The 21,979-nt window shown below is 40.4% G+C and overlaps 1 protein-coding gene across 7 annotated transcripts in view; it reads left to right on the forward strand.

The window, feature by feature from the left end:
- Positions 1–21,979, forward strand: part of ahcyl2b (adenosylhomocysteinase like 2b) — an 86,506-nt gene that overhangs the window by 21,028 nt on the left and 43,499 nt on the right. For 2 of the 7 annotated variants that reach the window (XM_078235755.1, XM_078235757.1), the window contains exons 2-3: positions 19,567–19,678; positions 21,621–21,650. In XM_078235755.1, the coding sequence (XP_078091881.1) occupies positions 19,567–19,678; positions 21,621–21,650 (142 nt within the window). The remainder of the gene's footprint in view (positions 1–19,566; positions 19,679–21,620; positions 21,651–21,979) is intronic. The other 5 variants (XM_078235758.1, XM_078235760.1, XM_078235759.1 and 2 more) reach the window with 3 other exon arrangements.

Consider the following 21,979-nt stretch of genomic DNA (forward strand, 5'->3'; position numbering starts at 1 on the left):
GTAGCCTGGTGGGTTGTTGCAAATCATTTTAAATGCAGTGGACAACCCTGTCAGGTTGCCTTGTGATTCTGCACTAAGATGGGTGGGTATGGGATCCATTCTGGCTAGAATCTCTCTGCTGGTCAGTTGGGTGATAGGCACCATGTCTTTTGGAACACTACTGCCGCCTGGTGGATGGTGAGTGCTCGCTCTGCTTCCCTGTGGCTTTTCAAATAAGTGAGGCATCACACTTACTCTTTCTGGGCCAATATGGGAATATTCCTGGTCCCCACTTAAATTTGCCATATAGATGCTGGCTAGACCAATCAATGGTTTCTTAGTCAGTATCTTTGGATTGGGAAAGGGTGCTGTCCTAACTTGTTCCCAGTCCCATGGAATATCACTGTTTTTGAGTGGAGGTACTGCTCTGGCTGTAGTCTCTTGCAGTGTTTCAACGGGCGGAGGCATCTAACTCCCTAGCTGCTTGTTGGTTTGGGTTCTCCAGTTGTATCAAATTCAATTCTGAAAAAGGTTTCTGCGAGCCATACTTCAGACAATTCCTTAACCTTGGTCTTACCTAGTTTAAAAACTGGCCTTCCTTGAGGCTCTTTGATTATGTGAGGTGTTCCACTCACTGTCTCTTTTACCTGCTGTGAGCCTTCTCTGGTCCCTGTTTAATTCTGGGATATTCTGAAAGCCTGTTTTAAATTCTATTGGCCCTTCCTGGGTCTTTTTAAACTTTACTGGCTTGGCTTTGGCCCTGCTACATTCAAGCAGCTCTTGCTCAATGGTTATGGCTTCTATTTCATCCTTTTGGGCCTCTAAATATTCCCCAGCCGTCTTCACTCCAGCAGATTTCCGCTGACTTATGTTGGCATCTTTTATTTTGTTGGCTAACACTTGGTGCCAGGTAAATCGTTTCCATGGAGGATATCCATTTCTGCTACTGGTAGTTCAGGTACAATTCCTGCTGTGACAGGGCCTGAAACAAGGTCACGCTCTAGGCAGACTGTATGGAGAAGTAAAAACACATCCTCCTATCAAGTCACTGATCAGGGTTTTGGCTTTCAGGGAGGTCTTTGGGGATAGGTTTAGGTTTCCCTCCAGCTTTAAAGACTGAGTGACCCTGCATTCTGGAGCAGGACAGCGGACATGTAGGGGGATATTATCTCCCAGCTGCACAAACTCTGAGAGCTTCCAGAGTTTTGTCCTTTCAGGAACAAAGTGCCATGCCCTCCAAAGGGTAAGTTTCAGTCAGGGGATTAGCTGCCTGCTCTGCTGCACTACCCCTTGAGGCAAACTTCAGGAAACCACTCGTAGCCCGATTAGATCTGCAGGTTTTCCTCTCAATCGCCTGGTCTTGGGACCTGGAATGGCCTATTTTGTTACAATGGGAACACATCGGCGTATGGGTGTTCTCCTTTTGGGCTGCAACAGGACTCCTCTCATCCTCCTTTTGTATTTTCTTGTATGGGAGCCTTTCCTACCTAGGTTTCCCAGCTTATCTTTCCAATGTTCATGGGAATGGTTTGGAAAGGGTCTGCCTGAGTGTTTAGCCTATGGGTGAGATTGTAGTTGTCTGCTTTGACTGCTGCATCCCTGGCTATGAGGATTCTCTTCTCAAGTGTACCCGCAGGATGGACAGTAAGCAATTTTTGATTTCCTCCAATGATATCAACTTCCGTTATCCCTCATGGTGTGTGGGACTTTTAAAGATCTTTCCCACTAGTCAAAATGATTTGCTTCAGCCATTGGAACTCTATTGAGTTTTGTGTGGGTTGCTTGCGAGCATTCCAGAATTGTAGGCTATATGCTTCCAAGACTAACTCAGAGGCATTGAGGATGGCAGCCCTAGTCTGTTCATAATTCATCGATACATCAGGAGGCAGCATGAAGTGGATCTCTTGGGCTCTCCTTGACAGCTGTCCTTGAATTAAAAGGGTTCCCATATCTGAGGGCCATTTTGGCTGTGTTGCTACTTTTTCAAAAGTGGCAAAAAAATGACTGCATGTCACTCTTCAAATTTGGGAATAAATCTAGCGTACATGAGGGCGTCAGAGTGGTCTGGCTTAAGAAGATAGATGGTGCTTCCAGACACAGATTTTCCAGTGTTTGGTGTCTCTCCCATTAATTCCATTTCCAATTTTTAGAGCTGGAATTCTCTTTCCCTTTCCTGTTCCCTCTTCTTAATGTCTCTTTCTCTAAACTTAAATTCAAATGGCATTCTGAGCTTGTCAAGCTCGAATTTGGATGGGAGAGGGGATTCAAAGTCATGATTGAACCCCTCATCTGCCTTTTCTATCGGATATGAGAGATCCAAATGTTCTGCCTAACAACTGGATCAGTTCACTTCTCTTCATTTTACTGGCTGACTTTAACTGTACCTCCCTAGCTACAGCTTTAAGTTGTTCTGTGCTAAAGGGTATGTAATGATGCACTTTCAGAGACTTCATTAGTGAACAACAAAAAATTTATTTACAAGAGCAGCAGCATGCCTACTGCTAGTTCTGGAAGCCTCTGGGGTGATTCCCCATTCTGAGTACCCTGTCACCCAGGTCAGATGACCCTTACTCTGCTGTGTTGTCCTTAAAGGGACAATCAACATAGGATGCTAATGTTCCACTGTCCAGATCTGCTTGCTTGAATCTCATCTGGGCATTAAAAAGTTGCCATTTTCTTGGTGTTGGGAGAAAGGAATTTGCTATGGTAAATTACTGTGTTTTAAAATTCATTCCAGACACTGGGCTTTTTTTTAGGTTTCCATTTGACTCTTGTCTCAGATTTGGCTTGTATCTTACTTGCCTAAATTCAAATGGGTGATCCCAGATTTGAGCCCCCAATTTCTGTGGTTAATTTAAACAGCACTAATTTTTGCTCTCTCCTCTGTTAAAATGAGGTGTTTTCACTTGTTTCCCACTTTATAAAGTGGCGCTGCATTTCCCAACCCCTCCGTTTTGGTGTGATCAAGTTTTCTATTTAATAACCCTAAGGGGTTTTTCACAGTTTCCAGCTCCTGGCTGAAGGGTATTAGACGGCCTTTCCCCACTGTGTCTTTGCAGTGACACCCCCAAGTTTTAGTTCATCCCTCAGCAGAGAGTCTTGCACCTTGGAATGCGCCAAGTCACGACACTGGGTCTAGAAGACTAACACGTTTCGGGCAGATCAGAATACTCATGTCACTGTTCTGGCAGTAGTCAACTCGTTTAGGTCAGGAGAATTCCTGGACTGCATAAATTCAGAGATAAACTTATTGAACCGTAAAGGAAACAAGTGTGATCATTTTAAGAAAATACCTTTTATCTTCCCTATCTCCAGTCAGCCAGCCAGAGTTGTGTGGACTGATACTGGGAAGATGGGCTTGCCTCCCACACTCTAGGTGTCTGGGTTTTGCAAAGTTTTCATTGATTAAAGCTTTCAGAAATTGAGGACAATCATCTGACTTAAACCTGCTTTGTTTCATTAAGAAATAAATATTAGCATTGAATATTTCTTGCTTTCCCACACCAACAGTAAAAAGATTAATCTGAAGTGATGTTTAAATCTCTTGAAAAGTATTGTTGTTATGGCAAAAAAAATGCTGATTTTAATCTATATTCCAATTATGATTTGTCAACATTGCTTCAAAACTTAAATGTTTTTATAACACATAAAATAATGGCTTGTTTAGACTTTTGAACTAGAGCTCAGTGATGCATCTTGACCCACGTATCCCAAGTCATCAAATTTAGTGTCCTTTGGGGTCAGTTTGATGTTAAAAGATCTTTTCACAAATGACTTAATCGTGTCTTTGGAGATCAAGCATTCGCAGGATAAACTGTTGATTGCAAAGGTGAAATCACATTCAGTGCTTCTTTTTAACAACTCGTCATTATGTTGGTGTATTTTTCTGTGAACAAATAGTAAAGAAAACCTACCTTAATTGTACGTTTCAGAGCTTCAGCACTGTTTAAACAGTGTTCAGTTTGTGACTTAAATTGTTGCTGTTGTGTTAAGGTGGTGCACGTATTTGGAAAGAGGTGGAGTATTTACATTCTTTTCCTGTATCCTGATATTACTGCAACTGAACAGTCCATCTCAATAGTTGCCTGCCGTAAGAAGGATGAGGAAGGTTCGTTCCTTCTTTAGTCCATCAATGCGTGGGCAGTACAACATTGAGCAGGTATTTGCAGCCGAGACCATTAATTGAAGTGGGTATAAATTTTGTGGAGTTGTGGATCTTATTCAAAGAAGAAAACATTATGATCTAAAATAATCTGTTTCTCCTTTGTCCCACCCACAAGAAATGCTTGAAATTAACAAATTGTATTAAATTCCAGTATTACAATGATTTTAAGGCTATTTTAAATGCTTTTTTTTCTTCATTTGAATTGGTCAGTGCTAGCTTGGAATAAGAAACATGAAATGTAGGAAACTTGATGCTCATTTTGCAGTGTCTAGTATGACTTTTTTCTTTTTAAAGCAGTTGGAATGCAGGGGATTTGCTATCTAAATAAAATCCAGTAAAGGCCTAGTATGCTCCAAGGCTTGTAACTGAACAGACGACCTGCATTTCTTTTGTCAGAGCTGTATGAGCTGTTTCATGAGTCTTTGATATGCTGAAATGGCTAGGTAGTTCTGAGATGATTCAAATTTACTAGTCTGCTTCGCGGGGAGCCAACATGGATCATCCAGCATAGGTCTTGTAACAGTTTCGTTTTATGCCAACTGGAAAGAGAATAAGAAAGGATTTTAAAATTAAGTAGTAACATGAGAGCTTTGGGATCTTGGATTCAATAAGACTCCTATGTACCAGTAATATCATCAGTTGGCATAAACAACATTGTTATGCTTGATTGAAAAATTGAAACCTTATTAAGTTCAAAAACTGGATAATCATTGCATATCATGAGTTAAAGTTTCTTGGAAAACTAATCATTTAAACCAAAGAAGGAGGCCATTCAGTCCATCAAGACCATGTTGGCTCCCCACAGATCAGCCTAGTAAGTCCAAATCCCCACTTGATCTGTTTAGCCTGTAGTTTTATTCCCTTCAAGTGTCCATCCAATTTCCTGAAATCATTGCCTGTTTCTGCTTCCACCACCCTTGTGGGCAACGAGTTCCATGTCATTACCAGTCACTGCGTAAAAAATTCTTCCTCGCATTCCCCTGGCATCCCTTGACCAAAATCTTAAATATGTCTCCCACCAGTCCTTGTGTGGGTTGTCTAGTCTACAGCTTGGGAGTCCTTACAATCCAGCCATTGAAACTTAAATGTTGGCCGTCCAATATTTAGGCCTCTTCAAGTTAGAAGTATTGACAGCTAACAAACAGTACCATAGAATCCCTACAGTGCAGAAGGAGGCCCATCAAATCTGCACTGACTCTCCAAAAGAAAATTTTACCCAGGCCCATCCATCCCCCACCCTCCTGTTCCCATAACCGCACACATTTACCGTGGCCAACCCACCTAACCTACATATCTGCCAAATGGCATAATTAGAGGCCTGTGGGTTCAGACTGTGATTGTGACCTAGACCCCTGAATAGAATGCAGATCTTTTTATTTTAAATTAATTAATCTTGCTGCCTTCTTACTAATGGGGTTTTGGGAAAGCTTTTTGGATGCTTTTGGAGAGGCTTGCACATTTCAGGGAAAGCATAAAGTACGGACTGGTTCTTCGTTTTTAAATTCAGGCTTTTTTCTGGACTAGTGGTAGCTTTTGCTCACTTGCAGCTTGTGTTTGCCTCCACTTGTCTTTGAAATCCCAACATCAGTAGTACTAGAATTATTTTCTAACCTCCCAGTATGTGAACATTTATTTTCAATCCATGTCGGCACCAATCTTCAGATTAGATTGCATCAAAGGAATTTTTCAGCTGCTGACCATTATAGTTTATCTCCTGTTACTTTCTTACCAAGCATAACTTGGGCAAAGTAAAGATTAGCCTTATGGACCAGGAGCACATGTTCAGAATACATACACAATCTATTCCCTGCCAATTCAGAGCTCCAGATGCAACAACTTGGAACTGTTGTGTTCTGTACTGCCCAGATTCATGGAAGATGCTCAGAAGATCGGGTCATTGATTCATGCCTCAACACCACTCTGCTTATTCAAACTTATGTCTGAACTCTTCAAGCTCAGTTGGTCTGTAGCTCAGGTTTCTCACTGGAGACAGTTGTACTCTTTCTATGCTATTAAGTAAATTAATCTTTGGCTGGATTTCTCTTGAGCAATTTGGAAACTTCACGGTAGGATTTGGGGTCTTGCATATCATGGTGTTGATGTACTCCATTATACTGCCATATGGCTATTGATTTGAATTTCAGAATCATTGATGCACACTTAACAATTGTGGGCCTAAATAATAGTTTGTAGATTGGACATGCAAGGCTATTGTCACAATATCACCATACAATGTTATTGGTTTACCAACACCTTCAACTTTCAGAAGTCGATGGTAAATTTAATTGTGTAATTTTTTTTGAGCCGTTTCTATTGCATTTACCAAAATGCAGATGAGTCTGTTTTCGTGAAAGAGGAGTCAGTCTGGGATGTCTGCTTGTGACTCAGGATGGCATTAACGTAAGTTAAATGATTTGATGTTCTGCTATACTCTTTTTTTGGGCCATATGCATGGGCAAAACAAAACTGAGGTTTTGCTAAATCCAGTTATTACTGATTCTGTTACTTGTATGTACCTAGCTGAACATGACTAATGTCTGCCCTTGGCTGCCACTTTTGTTTGGGAGAGGAGAAGGCGTCTGCTGGAAGTTATTGCTTCAGCATATTTATCGTTGATACTTTCAATAAGAATCATTGTGGTTAGGAGAGGAAGTTTTTAAAAAAAAAATTGTGGAATGTTTTTATTTGTGCCTGTCTGATTTTCACAAAGTCATTGGAAAAGGATTTGGTGTAGGGAGTAAGTATAATTCTATTCGAGCAAGTTGGTTAATCCTGGTTCAGTAAACTGAGGACAGATCTCGTTTTGTTGTAAACTGGCTATTGCCTATCATAGGCAGCACTTGGGTTTTTACTACAACAAATAGGATTTTATTTATCTGATTTATTATTGTACATATACTGGGATACAGTGAAAAGTATTGTTTCCTGTGCGCAATACAGGTAAAACATACCATTCGTAAGCAGGAAAGAAACTGCTCCTGAATCTGTTGGTATGTGTTTTCAGACTTTTGTATCTTTTTCCTGATGGAAGAAGGTGGAAGAGAGTATACCTGGGGTGCATGGGGTCCTTGATTATGCTAGTTGCTTTCCCAAGGCAGCAGGAAGTGTACACACTGAGTCACTGGATGGGAGGCTGGTTTGAGTGATAGGCTGGGCTACATTCACAACTCTTTGTAGTTCTTGCTCAAACTTGTGTGGTGTTTCTAAGTAGCTCTGAAAGTGCACCAATATTTTTTAGAGCTGCCTGCTGTAGTTGTAGAAGCAGAGTTGTAAATTTAGTCTTAAAATCCAGCTTTAAATGGCCTGACATTTGTGAGGAAAAGTCTTTTAATTTTGTTTTAAAAACCTTGCAAAATTGGATCTTAATAGATTAGTTTTGAATGTTGCAATGTCAATTCTATACCCAAGTCAAACTTTAGAGATGATGGATTGGAAATTAACCATTGCAGTCTTTGAAGTCCCTCACTGGAGGGTGAGTGATGTCAAAGTTTTCAATTGTACACATTTTATTCTGTCATATGAATGGATTATCCATGATGATGTACTTTGAAGGCAATAAATTGTCAAATTCAGTGTTACTAGGACCTCTGAGGTTGGTGAATCTTCAAACTATATTCACTTGTACTGTGAAAATCAGCCAGCAGTTCAATTGTAGATTTTGCATTGTATCTAGAAGAACATTTCAAATTTTATAGCAATAAACTTTGGCTCAGATGGTCATGGTCTTGTCACCTCTGGCATGAGAGCAGTTTGATATGATGAATTAAGGACATTACAGAAAATGTAAATGGTTTACCTAAACTTCCTAAAGTATGTAGGTTGAGGATTTTTTGTAGTTATTAATATGCTAATAAGGCTTAAAGGCAACAACTGGGTTGTCTCTTCTGCTCTCTCGCACGTGGGTAACATTCACCACCAGGAAAAAGAAAATGTTTCAGAAATGTGACACCTGCTTTCTGATTGGGCTGTGCATTGTCACGGAAATAGTTTTTGCAAATTGTACATTTTTATGCCATATACCATTTTTTAAAAACATGCAGGTATTTTCTTTGCACAAGTGTAGCACCCCTTGCATTTATAGAACATAGAACAGTACAGCACAGAACAGGCCCTTCAGCCCACGATGTTGTGCCGAGCTTTATCTGAAACCAAGATCAAGCTATCCCACTCCCTATCATCCTGGTGCCTATCCAATAACCGCTTAAACGTTCCTAAAGTGTCTGACTCCACTATCACTGCAGGCAGTCCATTCTACACCCCAACCACTCTCTGCGTAAAGAACCTACCTCTGACATCCTTCCTATATCTCCCACCACGAACCCTATAGTTATGCCCCCTTGTAATAGCTCCATCCACCCGAGGAAATAGTCTTTGAACGTTCACTCTATCTATCCCCTTCATCATTTTATAAACCTCTATTAAGTCTCCCCTCAGCCTCCTCCGCTCCAGAGAGAACATTCCTAGCTCCCTCAACCTTTCCTCATAAGACCTACCCTCCAAACCAGGCAGCATCCTGGTAAATCTCCTCTGCACTCTTTCCAGCGCTTCCACATCCTTCTTATAGTGAGGTGACCAGAACTGCACACAATATTCCAAATGTGGTCTCACCAAGGTCCTGCACAGTTGCAGCATAACCCCACGGCTCTTAAACTCCAACCCCTTGTTAATAAAAGCTAACACACTATAGGCCTTCTTCACAGCTCAATCCACTTGAGTGGCAACCTTTAGAGATCTGTGGATATGGACCCCAAGATCTCTCTGTTCCTCCACAGTCTTCAGAACCCTACCTTTTGACCCTGTAATCCACATTTAAATTAGTCCTACCAAAATGAATCACCTCACATTTATCAGGGTTAAACTCCATTTGCCATTTCTCAGCCCAGCTTTGCATCCTATCAATGTCTCTTTGCAGCCTACAACAGCCCTCCGCCTCATCCACTACTCCACCAATCTTGGTGTCATCAGCAAATTTACTGATCCACCCTTCAGCCCCCTCCTCTAAGTCATTAATAAAAATCACAAAGAGCAGAGGACCAAGCACTGATCCCTGTGGCACTCCGCTAGCAACCTGCCTCCAATCCGAAAATTTTCCATCCACCACCACTCTGTCTTCGATCAGATAGCCAGTTACCTATCCAATCGGCCAACTTTCCCTCTATTCCACACCTCCTCACTTTCAAAATGTCCACGCATTTGGTGTGATATAGCCATCTCTTTGTAGATTTGATTATATACAATAACCTACACTTGATGACTATCTAGTGACAATTATCCTTTGGCTAAGGAGGGATCTTTTTGGCTTTGAGGTGGCACCCACTTTTCCCTATTTGACTGTTGCCTGGCAACATTATCATTCGACATGAGGTAATATTCTACATTTATGACACCCAGCTCTACTCCTCTCCTCCCATGATGTCAATTTGCTTGTCTAACATCCAGTTTTGACTGAATGTCAATTTATTCCAGCTAAACTTTGGGAAAGCCAAAGTTTAAAGTCTTTGTCTTCTATTGCACTCTCTACCCATATAACTAATCCTGTGACCATTCTGGCCACACTCTCTCAGGTTGACCAGACTGCTTGCAGCCTTGGCATCCTTTTTGCTCCCAAGTTATAATTTCGATCCTGTATCCAGTTGTCCAGGACCCATTCCAGAATCCCCTCCCTAAACCTTCTAACCCCCTCTCCTCCTTTAAAACCCTCTTTAAAATTTGCCTGTCTGGCCAAGCTATCCTTTGGCTTAGCATCCATTTTCCCCATATGCTTCTATGAAGCCCATGGAGCATTTTGTCTGTGATAAGGATGCTATACAACAACAGCTGTATTCTTATAAGTCTGTGCTGTTGAGCTCTGCTGACTTAAACGATGATTATTGCAGCTAATTCCGATAGGAGACTTCCTCCCAAATGAATTAGTTTTCCACTGCTTTCCGTTGAGTAACTATACAGCACGTGATAAAGTACTCATTAATTTAATTTTTCTCTTTGAGAAATATGAAATGCTCAGCAGTTTTGCATTACAATGTTAAAGCACATGCCACGTGACTTCTCTCAGCAGCAGCATTGGGCTTTAGGCTCTCTTGCATGCAAAGTCATTATAACTCACGCATTTGAAATGAGTATTCTGAAGGAGCAACTGTAACTGATTATTATAGTGCTTTTCTAAGACATCATTCTCTGAGCCAAGTGGTTGTGGGTTTATTTGGGAGAGAGCAAGAGTGGATGAGGATGTTTTCTTGTCTCGGTAATCTCACAGTAAAACATCCTCTGGGAAAACATGATCTCAATACAATTCAATTCTATATTAAGTTTGAAAGCAGCATACGCCAATTCCAAACAAGCATCTTGAACAAAGTCAATTACATAGGTATAAGGGGCGAACTGGCTAAGGTTGATTGGAAAAATAAATTAAAAACTAACAGTAAATAAATAGTGGGAAACATTTAAAGAGACAACCAACAAAATGCATTCCATTTTTAAAAAAACACTCAAAAACCCAGCAAGAAAAATCCATTTGTACCTATCCCAAGATGTTAAAGATAGTATTGGATTTAAAGAAGAAACTTGTAATGTTGCAAATAATAGTAGTAACCTGAGGATGAGAACATACGAACAAAGAAATATATGAATTAAGAGCAGAAGTAGGCCAATTAGCCCCATCGAATCTGCTGCACCATTTGATAAGGTCATGGCTGATCTGATTGTGGCCTCGGCTCTCTTTTTCCTGTCTACCTCCTATAACACAGTAGTAAAGTTTTTCAGCACAGAAAGAGGCCCTTCGGCCCATTGTGTCCATGCCAGCCATCAAGCACCATTTTAACCGCAAACATTTGACTCTCTTGTCAATCAAGAGTCTATCTAACTCTGCCTTAAAAAGATTCAATGACTCAACTGTTCTCTGCGGAAGAGGATTCCATAGACTAAAGAGCCGCAAAGAAAATAAATCTAATCTCCATCTTAAATGGGGCTCCCCTTATTTTTAAATTGTATCCCTTAGTTTTAGTCTGCCCCACAAGGGGGAAACATTTCTCAGCAGTTACCCTGTCAAGGCCCCTTGGGTCTATTTGTTTCAATAAGCAAACTTTTCATTCTTCTAAACTCAAATGGATACATTCCCAAACTTACCTCATAATATAATCCTCTCATCCCAGGAATCAGTCAAGTGACCCTTCTCTGAACTGCTAATGTACAGGTACCGGACCCCATATCAGGGAAGTTCAGAGCAGGATTTGGGAATTTTTATGGATTTTTGGTCCTAGGCCCAGCATGTCCTAACAATACATAAATTACACTTTAAAAAAAGTTTTATTCAAATTGATACCCAGAGCACCGGCTTCGAATGTAGCCAGTTTTTGCATTTTGGGACATCCAAAAAGGGTCCTGTAATTATATCCTTTCTTAAGTAAGGAGACCAAAGTGTGCACAATATTCTAAATGTAGTCTTACCAAACCCTTGTGCAATTGTTGTAAAATGTCCCTACTTTTATATTTCATTATTCCCCTTGAAATAAATGACAAGCAAACGAACAAAAAGTTAATAATGTAGAATATGAGAGTAAACTTAAGAATATCCAAACAGGTTGTAGATTGGATATCATTCCAGATTCCCACAACCCTCTGAGTGGAAAAGTTTTTCCTCATTTCCCCTCAATCTCCTGCTCCATACCCTAAAACTATGTCTCCTCGTGATTGACCCTCAACCAAAGGGAACAGCTGCTCCCTACTTACTCTGTCTATACCCCTCAGAATCTTATACATCTCAATCATGTCTCCCCTTAGCCTTCTCTGCTCATAAGAAAACAGTCCAAGCCTATTCAGTCTCTCCTTATAGCTCCATCCCAGGCAACATCCTGCTGAACCTCCTCTGTACTCCCTTGAGTGCTAACACATCCTTCCTGTAGTGAGATGACCTTGAACTACACACACTACTCCAGCTGTGGCTTAACCAACGTACAACTCCAACATTACCTCCTTGCTCTTGTACTCGATACCACGACTGATGAAAGCAAGTGTCCCATACACTTCTCAACTATCCTATTTATGTGCTCTGCTGACTTCAGGGATCTGTGAATCATTACCCCAAGATCCCTCTGTTCCTGAGTGTCCGGCCATTCATTAAATACTCCCTTGTCTTGTTTCTTCTTCCAAAGTGCATCATCTCACACTTATCAAGGTTAAATACCATCTGCCACTGCTCTGCCCATTTGGCCAACCCATCTATATCTTCCTGTAAGCTACAGCCATCTTCTTCACTATTAACCACCCTACCAACCTTGGTGTCATCCGCAAACCTGCTTATCATCCCCCCCCCCCTACATTTTCATCTATATCGTTTATGTACATAATAAACAATAAGGGTATCAGTACTGATCCTTGTGGTACACCGCTGGACACTGGCATCCAGTCACTCGGACAGCCTTGGACCACTATCCTTTGTGTTCTATTTCTGATCCATTTTGCCAAGTTTCCCTGAATTCCGCGTGCTTTAACCTTTTCAATCAATCTCCCATGTGGGACCTTGCCAAAAGCTTTGCTAAAATCCATATAAACTATATCAACTGAACTTCCCTCATCCACACACTTGATCACATTTTTGAAAAATTCTAACATTTGTTAGGCATGACCTCTCTCTGACAGAGCCATGCTGAGTTTACTGATATCAGCTGGTTCAACAATTGGGAAGCTACCATTCATCACTAGATCACTAATATACAGAGCAGTATTAGCTGCAACTGTGATTTTTACCCTAACAATTCAGGTCAGAAGAAGTTGGGTTCAGCTGTGATACCCTCTGTCATTGAGTTGTCCATTGGTACTCTGTGCGCAGGGTGGAAGAGCGAAAAGGAGGCTGTTAATACCTGTATATTCCTGCAAGAATCTGCACTTGCAGAGAGAAAAGATATTGGCTATGTGTTTTATTCACTGGCATTCCCATTTGTAGTTCAGATCGGTTGTCCTATGTTATTGGGATCAGTGGGATCCAATTTTTGGTTCAGAACTTTTTTTTCTGGTGGTGGTCTGATCTATGATTGGAATTTTCTCCAAGTATTAAATTCCTTCATTTAAGTATGAAAGCAGAAATTATATTTTGAGGACAAAATCTATTGTCAGTTATCAGTGGATTATTATTTTTTGACCAGTTTTGATGATCAGATTCTCATTTGGGCATTTAATTCTCATTCTGATACTGAAATTCTCTCCAATGGATGATACCTAGTTTGATCACTGCCTTCCTCCTGCCAGTAGAGCCAGAGTTGTTGTGATGATGGCAGTTATTGCTATGTTTTTGTAATAGATGGCTTGGTGTTCTAATTGAATGAAAACTCCAACTTGCTACATTACATTTTTCCCCTTTTGTTTTTCTGTTAATAGCTTCTTTTGCAAAGGTTCAGTTCTGGAATACACTGACCTCCGTTGATAGAAAATGGTACTGCAATCAAATATTTTTACCTCAGACCTGTGTAGTCTCTCTATTGCAGTACCACAGACCGATAGAGTTTTTAAGTTTTCCTTTATTAGTGTCACACGTAGGCTTACATTAACACTGCAATGAAGTTAATGTGAAAATCCCCTAGTCGCCACACTGCCTGTTCGGGTACACCGAGGGAGAATTTTGCATGGCCAGTTAACCTAACCAGCACGTCTTTCGGACTGTGGGAGGAAACCAGAGCACCCGGAGGAAACCCATGCAGACACAGGAAGAATGTGCAGACCCCACAGACAGTGACCCAAGTCAAAAATTGAACCCAGAGCCCTGGCACTGTGAGGCAGCTGTGCCACCATGTCACCCACCTCATTTCCTTCATACATCTGGATATTATTGCTTAAGGCGTTTTTTTTCTCTGCTCTCTTTTGGATTCTAGAAAAGGAGAGAACTCCTCTGATTAACCAATTTGACACTAGTTCCGACATTAGTTCGAACCCTAAAGTTTATTAGCTTTCAATTCCCACTTGCTTAAACATTGTTCCAACATTATTTAAAGGTGTCTGTACTTTTAGAGACAATTGTCTTCTTGTGAAGCCTGTAAAGTCCCTGGGCTTGTGATCCCCAAGATTGTTTCAAGGGTATTTAATTAAGATGATTCATTTTTGTATTTGAGAGGAAAATTCCTCAAAACACAAACCTTTTATATTATTACTTTTAAAACTAATTCAATATGATCGACAATATCTGCTGGTTTTCAAATAAATCTGATTAAAACTACTAAAATTGCACCAACAATGATTTCTAGTTATGGCATGATCATCATCTTGCAAGTTTCCCTCCAATTAAGATTTCATGGATGCTGGTTGAACAATGTCATTATTTGTTTAGACTGAAATCCATTTCACAGCTAAACAATTGCCTCATTAATTCTTTGCAGATAAGCATTGTTAATTGGTCTGGGAGTTCACTTTCTAAAAAAAACTCTTCTAATCCAAGTCCAAAAAACAACATTTGCAAGTTTAAAAAGTGCAATTGAGGCAGAGTGAGGACTGGGCAGGACAGGAGCGCAAGCGCATGCATAATACAGATTTTTGGTAAGCAGAGTACAGATAACTGAACACCCCATATACCCAACAATGTCCAGCAACAAGACGTTGACCAACAAAGGGAAGAACAATGCGTCCTGCTCTAACTCTACTCCCAAGCAGGTATGGAGTGTGAAACCACACTGCTTTGGTTAAGATAGCCTGGATGGGTTGAGGAATTATTTTAGTATTGTCTTTTTTGATCATGTTCATTGTTGTGACGTGCAGTGCAGGGATAAAGCAGTATTGGTCCAAACTTTTCTGAGTAGGTGAAAAGGTTTTTCTACTGAGCTCCTTGACTACTTGTGATTTATGACACTGCTGTTTTTGTCCCCAGAATCCATTTTAATTGCTGCTTTAGACTTCTGGTATACGCTTTAATAGCGTAAATAGGACACTGAGTTTTAAATATTTGTGTTATATTAGTCCAGGAAAATATTTTGGTCAGAACATTTATTGTCATAGCATTATCAGGATTTCCTTAATGTATGTTTCAAAACATATTAACTTCTAATTGAAACATAACTTCAATGGATTTAAATTTTTGTAACTTATGTTGTAATTTAAATTTATCCACCTGTTTCGATGTGTGTTCAAAAGGTGGTGAATTATTAATGGCCCTGAAAATACTTTTATCTAGTTATATGTCTCTATCCTAGTTCTCTTCTCAGTTTTATTCCATTTTAAATTTTCTATCCTAAATTTAGTTTTAGTCAACAACAATTCATCTTTACATTTGTTATTTATGGCCTCACTGATTTTCCATGAACATAATGCAAAACAGGAGAAGCAGCAGAAATTTTTTTTTGTTTTGCTGTATGCGTCTGTACCAGGCAGAACATTGGCTTGTATCCATGCCACTGTGCCAGGCTGCAGTCGCTCCTGAATGTCCATGTTCTGTTCTGTTTTGGCTACAGAGTTTGGACAGACAATGTATTCATTTTCATTTCTCAAGATTTATTTTGCACCTTTTCCTTATATAATCCCTTCTTCCATCACTTGGTCAACTTATTAATGCAATTTAACATCTCAGTTAAAGGATGGTGATCTGACAGTGCTGTACCTCCTCAATTCTGCCCTGGAATGTCAGTCTACATCATGCACTCAAGTTGTGGAGTGAGGTTTGAACCTATACATTCCAGATTTTGGTGAGATTGTTATGAGCTGAGCTAAGCTGCCACTCGTAGCAAAGTTATCCTGTTATGTTTTGCATTGATATATGCCTGAAACCATTAGGGTGGCACAGTAGCACAGTGGTTAGCACTGCTGCTTCTCAGCTCCAGGGACCTGGGTTCGATTCCCGGCTTGGGTCACTGTCTGTGTGGAGTTTGCACATTCTCCTCGCGTCTGCGTGGGTTTCTTCCGGGTGCTCCGGTTTCCTTCCACAGTCCAAAGATGTGCAGGTTAGGTTGATTGGCCATGCCAACATTGTCCCTTAGTGTCCTGAGATGCGTAGGTTAGAGAGATTAGCGAGTAAATATGTAGGGATATGGGGGTAGGGCCTGGGTGGGATTGTGGTCGGTGCAGACTCGATGGGCCAAATGGCCTCTTTCTGCACTGTAGAGATTCTATGGGTCCAACAGTGAAATTGTGTTCTAATAGTGAATGTATACACCCCAATCTTAGTGGTAAATAGATTATGAAAAGCCTGCAAAAGCAGCTTTCTGCATGTGTGAACATAGTGCTGAGTTAATTGGTCTTAAAATTATCATCATATGAGACTTGCTAAACTCCTTCACTGTTTTACAGTGAAACATACTACTGATTTTGAACTCTGAATAACTGGTCTACTTGCAATTTGTATATTTCAATCTGGTTGCATTGGTGTGTAATCTTTTCACTGTTTTGCTGAGTCCCTCTAATGGCAGTCATCAAAGTTAGCAGTGACCAACTTCCGATCTTGGAATGTTAACTGTACCAGCTGATTGCTGGTCTGAAATCAGTATAAGTCTCCAAATCTGAAGAGTGCAATGTTGACACATTGAAGCCATTCTGTTTGAATTGCATCAGTACTCTTCCTGATGCCAAGCTGTTAAACTTGCTGCCTACTCACTCAAGCTGAGTATTATGGTATGCAGCCTCAGCATATTGTTTAACCCTGAGCTGTTACATTTCCAGGGGAGTTTTCTTGGAATTCCTGAGCACTACCCACTGACCCTCCTTTCTTACTCCCTCCACACTCCCCTCTCCTCAAGGAGTGATTTCAGTCATGCATTCCTTTTGGCCTCTCTTTCTGCAAATTCTGGCTAATCTAACGCTGTGCTCCTTGAGTAGTCACCTTCACAAAACCTCCTGACCATCACCAAACTTCACTGACTCGCTCCATGTGCTCTGTCAGATTTGCTCCAAGATTTTTCTTGTTCTTGGACCTCTCCCAAAGTCTCACTTCACCATATATGGGAATTCAGTTTTCAACTACACATCTCCCACTAGAATCTCTATCTGCCTGGTCCAACATTGTTCATCTTCTCCTGTTCTTCAGACCTCTTCCATTGACCATTTGATTTTTGATCTTCCTCGTAAATCCATTATTTCTTGATTTCGTCTTTCTCCTCCATGTGATGTGCTGCACTGCTGTTACAATCCCATACTGCTGGACAAGTCAGATCCCACGGGGGTACCTGGCTTGATGAATCCTAACTTTTATTTTTTATTTACATACATGGAAGGTGGCTATTGAATAGAATCAGAGTCTGCTGATGAACTTTTAACAAAAGAATAAAACATATATTAAATGAGAAAAGATTAACCATAATACACCACTCCTTCACCCCAATTATACCTTTACAGATTCATAAGGATAACACAAGTTACAAAATCTATCTTGTACACTAATGTTCTCAGTAAGTATACAGTCCATGTAAACCAATAGGCAGCATGTGGTCAGGCACATCACTCTCTAAAACCAAGAGGCAGGTGCCCCCCGATACAACTTCTATGGATTTTCCAGCAATTCCACCCCAAACCCCAACTTGTCACACTGTGCGCCAACTGGTTTCACTGGAATTCTATCCTCCACATGAGGATTTCCAATCTCTGCAGTTAATGAACGTGCCTTGGAGTCTTCTCCCAAGCAACACTTTCTCTGAGATGTCTTCCCCAAGGATCCACCTCCAGGATTTTAACCTCTCCTGGATCACCCATGTGCATTGAAGTTTTGCCTTTCACATACACTCTCAGACATTTAGCCATGCCAACAGAGAATCAGAGCTTCACAGGCCCATAGTAAGGAGTCACCGGCCTTCTGGTCACATTGGACCTCCGACTCCTCTCAATCTGATGTCCCCAGGTCTGCAGCTTTCAGCCCTGTTTTTAACTTGGAGCCTTTCTGTTCCTCACTCTCAACTTTATTGAACAGAACCTTTTCCCAAGCTCCTGCTATTTATTTGGAAGTTCTTCTTAGAACTTGCTTTGACCCTCTACCTGGTTTCTGGGTTTCTTTAGTTTCTGGATCTGACTTTCTGTCCCAGCATATTGTCATGCCTCGACAGGCAGTGTCTGGGGAATCCTGCTTTCAACTCCACTGACCTTCTCTCAACTGAACTAACTGCTTCTACTTTTCTATTTGGGCCTTACTTTAGGATCGTAAAAACCTCTTTTCAAAGCAAGCATTTAAATATCCAAGATTTGCGGGTAACTTTTTTAAATGAAACAAAAACTGAAGGAATATAAATTAAGCTTAAATTTAAAGCTATACCTTATTCCTAATCTACAAATATAAATCATTTAAAACTATATCTGTTTCCTAATGTTCTTCAGAATTTTTTTGTCACAAGGAATAGTAAACTAAAAGGTTTTCCTGTTTGCCACTGGGTCATAGAGTATTATGAGCTGAGCCAAGCTGCCATTCATACCCAAGTTTCCTAATACTTTCTGCATTGATGTGTGGCTCAAATCAGACTACATCAACACAACTGAGGCAGTGTCACTGCTGCACAAAATAATGGCAGCGATCTAACAGCAACCAGATGATTGTAAATTGGCTGCTGAGTTGTCCTGGGGGTTATGGATGCTGGGGACAGTTATCCTGTTTCACTGAATAAAGCATTCTATTCGTCTGAGCAGCAGTTGTGATGCGTTAAATACCAGTTTGTGACACACAAAGGGGAATCTCTAATTTTTTGCTTCCTATTTAGGGAATGCTATTTTGGGCGGGGCTATGTTGCTGGGATGAGAAGAGTCAGCAGCCATGCATGTTATCCCAGGCTGGGGATGAAATGAGGGGATAAAGACAAAGTGCTGGAAATACTCGGCTCTTGCAGCATTTGTGGAAAGTGAAAGAGTTAACGTTTCAAGTCAAATATGACTCTTCAGAATTTTGTTTATATTACAGATTTTCAGCACCCTCAGTATGTTGAATTTTATTTGATTAAAAGAGGGGACATATAAAATGGCTGAAATCTGAAAATCACTTTTAAAAATTATTACAAGTTTCAGTATTTGCATTTTGCTCTGAAAGGCAAATATTTAAGTTTTGACCTGTTAACACATGGATTCCTCATGATTCGACACCATCACTGACAACATCTGGAGTCTTGTTTTGTTTATTCACTATTGAAGAAGTTAGAATATCTGTTTGTGCAGTTGTTTAACTTGTAGGTAAGTACAAAAGAATAGGAGGTGATTACTGCCCTGTTAATCAAAAAACAAATTACTGTTATACTGAGACATCACCACATAACCTAACCCCATCACTCCACCCCATCCAATGGTAACAGCAATGGTATGAACTTGCCTCGGTTGGGGAAGTGCCAACTGAATCTCACATTCTCGCATCATAAGGCGTGGTGTATAGGTTGAGCCAATACACTGTGCTACCCAGTTAATTTGTTTATGGATATCCTAAACATGCTAATCCCAGATTCTTGAAATCTATCTACAGTAAATACCCTTTCCATTTTTCTTATGAATAGCAGATCCAGTTTGCTGACCAGAAGCAAGAGTTCAACAAACGTCCAACAAAAATAGGTCGTCGTTCGCTTTCTCGATCAATCTCCCAATCCTCAACGGACAGCTACAGCTCAGGTAGGCGCTTCCAGGGCTTCAGTAAGACTTCCTATATCTATGCACATGAGAACATTTAGGATAGGAAAAGATCATTAATCCCAATAATCTCATTCCTTTTTCATGGATCAACATCACTTTCTAGTTTTTCATCAAATCTCCAATTTCAGTTCCCAAATCCCATTCCTCATTTGTCATGAAATTATCTTAATTGCTCACCCATCTATCCTCTTAGGCAATAATCACTGTCCTGTAAAATACATGGTATTCCAGTTTGCGTTCTGGACAGCAATAGGGCAACCTCTTTGATTTGTACTGCCTGCCTCTGCTGCTGCAGTAGAGGTGATGCATCATTCAAAAAATATGCACACAGGTTTGTTTGTGTATAGATTTTGTAAGTAAAACATTTCAATAAGTGTATGCTGCATATTTTGTTTTGCTTACAGTGACTCAGTAGAACTATAGTAGCAGCAGTGCAAAAGCTTATAAGCTGTTTGATCTAACCTACAATTAGTTTTTAAAAAACTGAACCCAGCGCTAACTGTGACAGAGTTGCGTGTTTGATTCAAAATTGAACTGGGTTGTTGTGTAGTTTTCAGATGGTGAAAGTATAGTGGAGGCATAGCATGCTATGTATCAGTGCATGATGCAGTGCAAGTTCAATTGCCTCACCCATTTGGGCTTTATGTTCTGAGCTACTTTGTTGGTATGGCGATGCTGCATGGTGTTCTTACAGGAAGGGTGGAGTGAAGGAAAAATCGGAAGGAGAGTCTTTTGGACCAATATTGCTGGAGACCTGATGATAGGTTGTCAGTTCATTCGGTAATCAATATTTTGTCCTGGGGGCATGAGTAGAAAATTGGACGATTTTGCACCTTACCAAAAGTAGAATAAGAGTACCCAAATACATGCACAAGCTGCCAATCCAGCTTATCTAGTTTATTCTGTAATGTCACTCAACAGCAAGGTGCAATTGGGGTACTAGGGCTAGATGCCCACAGGTTCATTGGTTCACTATCATTTACTGATGTAATTATGTTCTAAAGTCATCATGAGAATTGGATGTCATGCCATCCCAAGTAACTTGAATTAGAACCTAGGTAGGTATCTAAGTGCACGACTAAGGAGCTGCAGAGAGAAAATGGAGAGAACAGCCAGTCAAAACTTAATATGTTGTACCCCTCTTCAACCTGCGTAACTTCTCTTGGATGGATAGGTGTCACATATTTGATTTTACAGATCAACCTGTTCATCTCTCCCAGCCCTCATTCAAACATTTTTGCTATTCCAAACACTTCTCTCTCCACCTTTTTCATCAAAATTGCTGATAATCCATCTTTTTGAGAAACATTTGGCCACTCCCAATGGCTAGGCATCTATTTTTTGACTTCTGTTTGTAAGGTAGCTTAGGTGAATTTTTACATTACAGGAGCTATATAAATATTCATAGGTCTGGCAAGAGTGTTTCTTCTGCTTCTAACTACCACTGCTACTTGCTGTTCTCACCTGTGACAGTCATGATTTTGGAACTGCTGCAGATTGCAGTCCAACTGTGCAATATGACTTCAGGTTGGAGTAAATCACTGCCAGCATTGTGAATTTGTTTCTGATTACCACGACTTTGGCCTTTTTCAGTTTATCCTCTAAATGAAATGTTCAATATATGTTGCCTATGCAAAGGATTAATCCAAAGAGATGAGTACTTTGTATTAATGTAACACTATTGAGAGGAAAGTCTGGGTTAACTACCCTCTGCCTGCACAATTAACAGCTTTATTCTTGAATTATTAAGGATTTACCACACTGAAATTGTTACCGGAATCTGATCACAGCCTTGCACTGAACTGCATTAACCTCCAAGTGACGCTTGCTGTTTGCTTCAAATCTGCCTGCAACTCACCATCGTTCTATATGCAGTGATGGAACTAGCCACTAACCAGCTTCTTTTTTTTCTTCTCTCCAGAACTGATGGGTATGTCTAATCAAAATTATGGTAAGCAGATGATAGAAATAGTTTGGAAAAAAAATGAAGTTGTTCGTAGAGACAGGTATGAGGAAAGCGATCACTTGTCCCAGTGTATACTCCCCTGCAGCAATTGCATCTCATGTCAAAAAGAACAGGCAGAGGAAGCCATTTTGCAGCTGGGAAGATAAACCAACTTGAGTTAGTGCGCTGTTACAATTAATTTGATTTTGTGTTCCTTTTTTGGGAGCAAGAGAGTGTTGTGAATAAAACTGCTAATTATTGACACAAATATTAGAAGACAAGCACTAAACATGTCCACATGACACCTCTTTGTTTTTTTTAGTGGAAACATTAAC

This window comes from Mustelus asterias, chromosome 19 (assembly GCF_964213995.1).
Source record: "Mustelus asterias chromosome 19, sMusAst1.hap1.1, whole genome shotgun sequence".
In the NCBI taxonomy this organism is placed as follows: domain Eukaryota; kingdom Metazoa; phylum Chordata; class Chondrichthyes; order Carcharhiniformes; family Triakidae; genus Mustelus; species Mustelus asterias.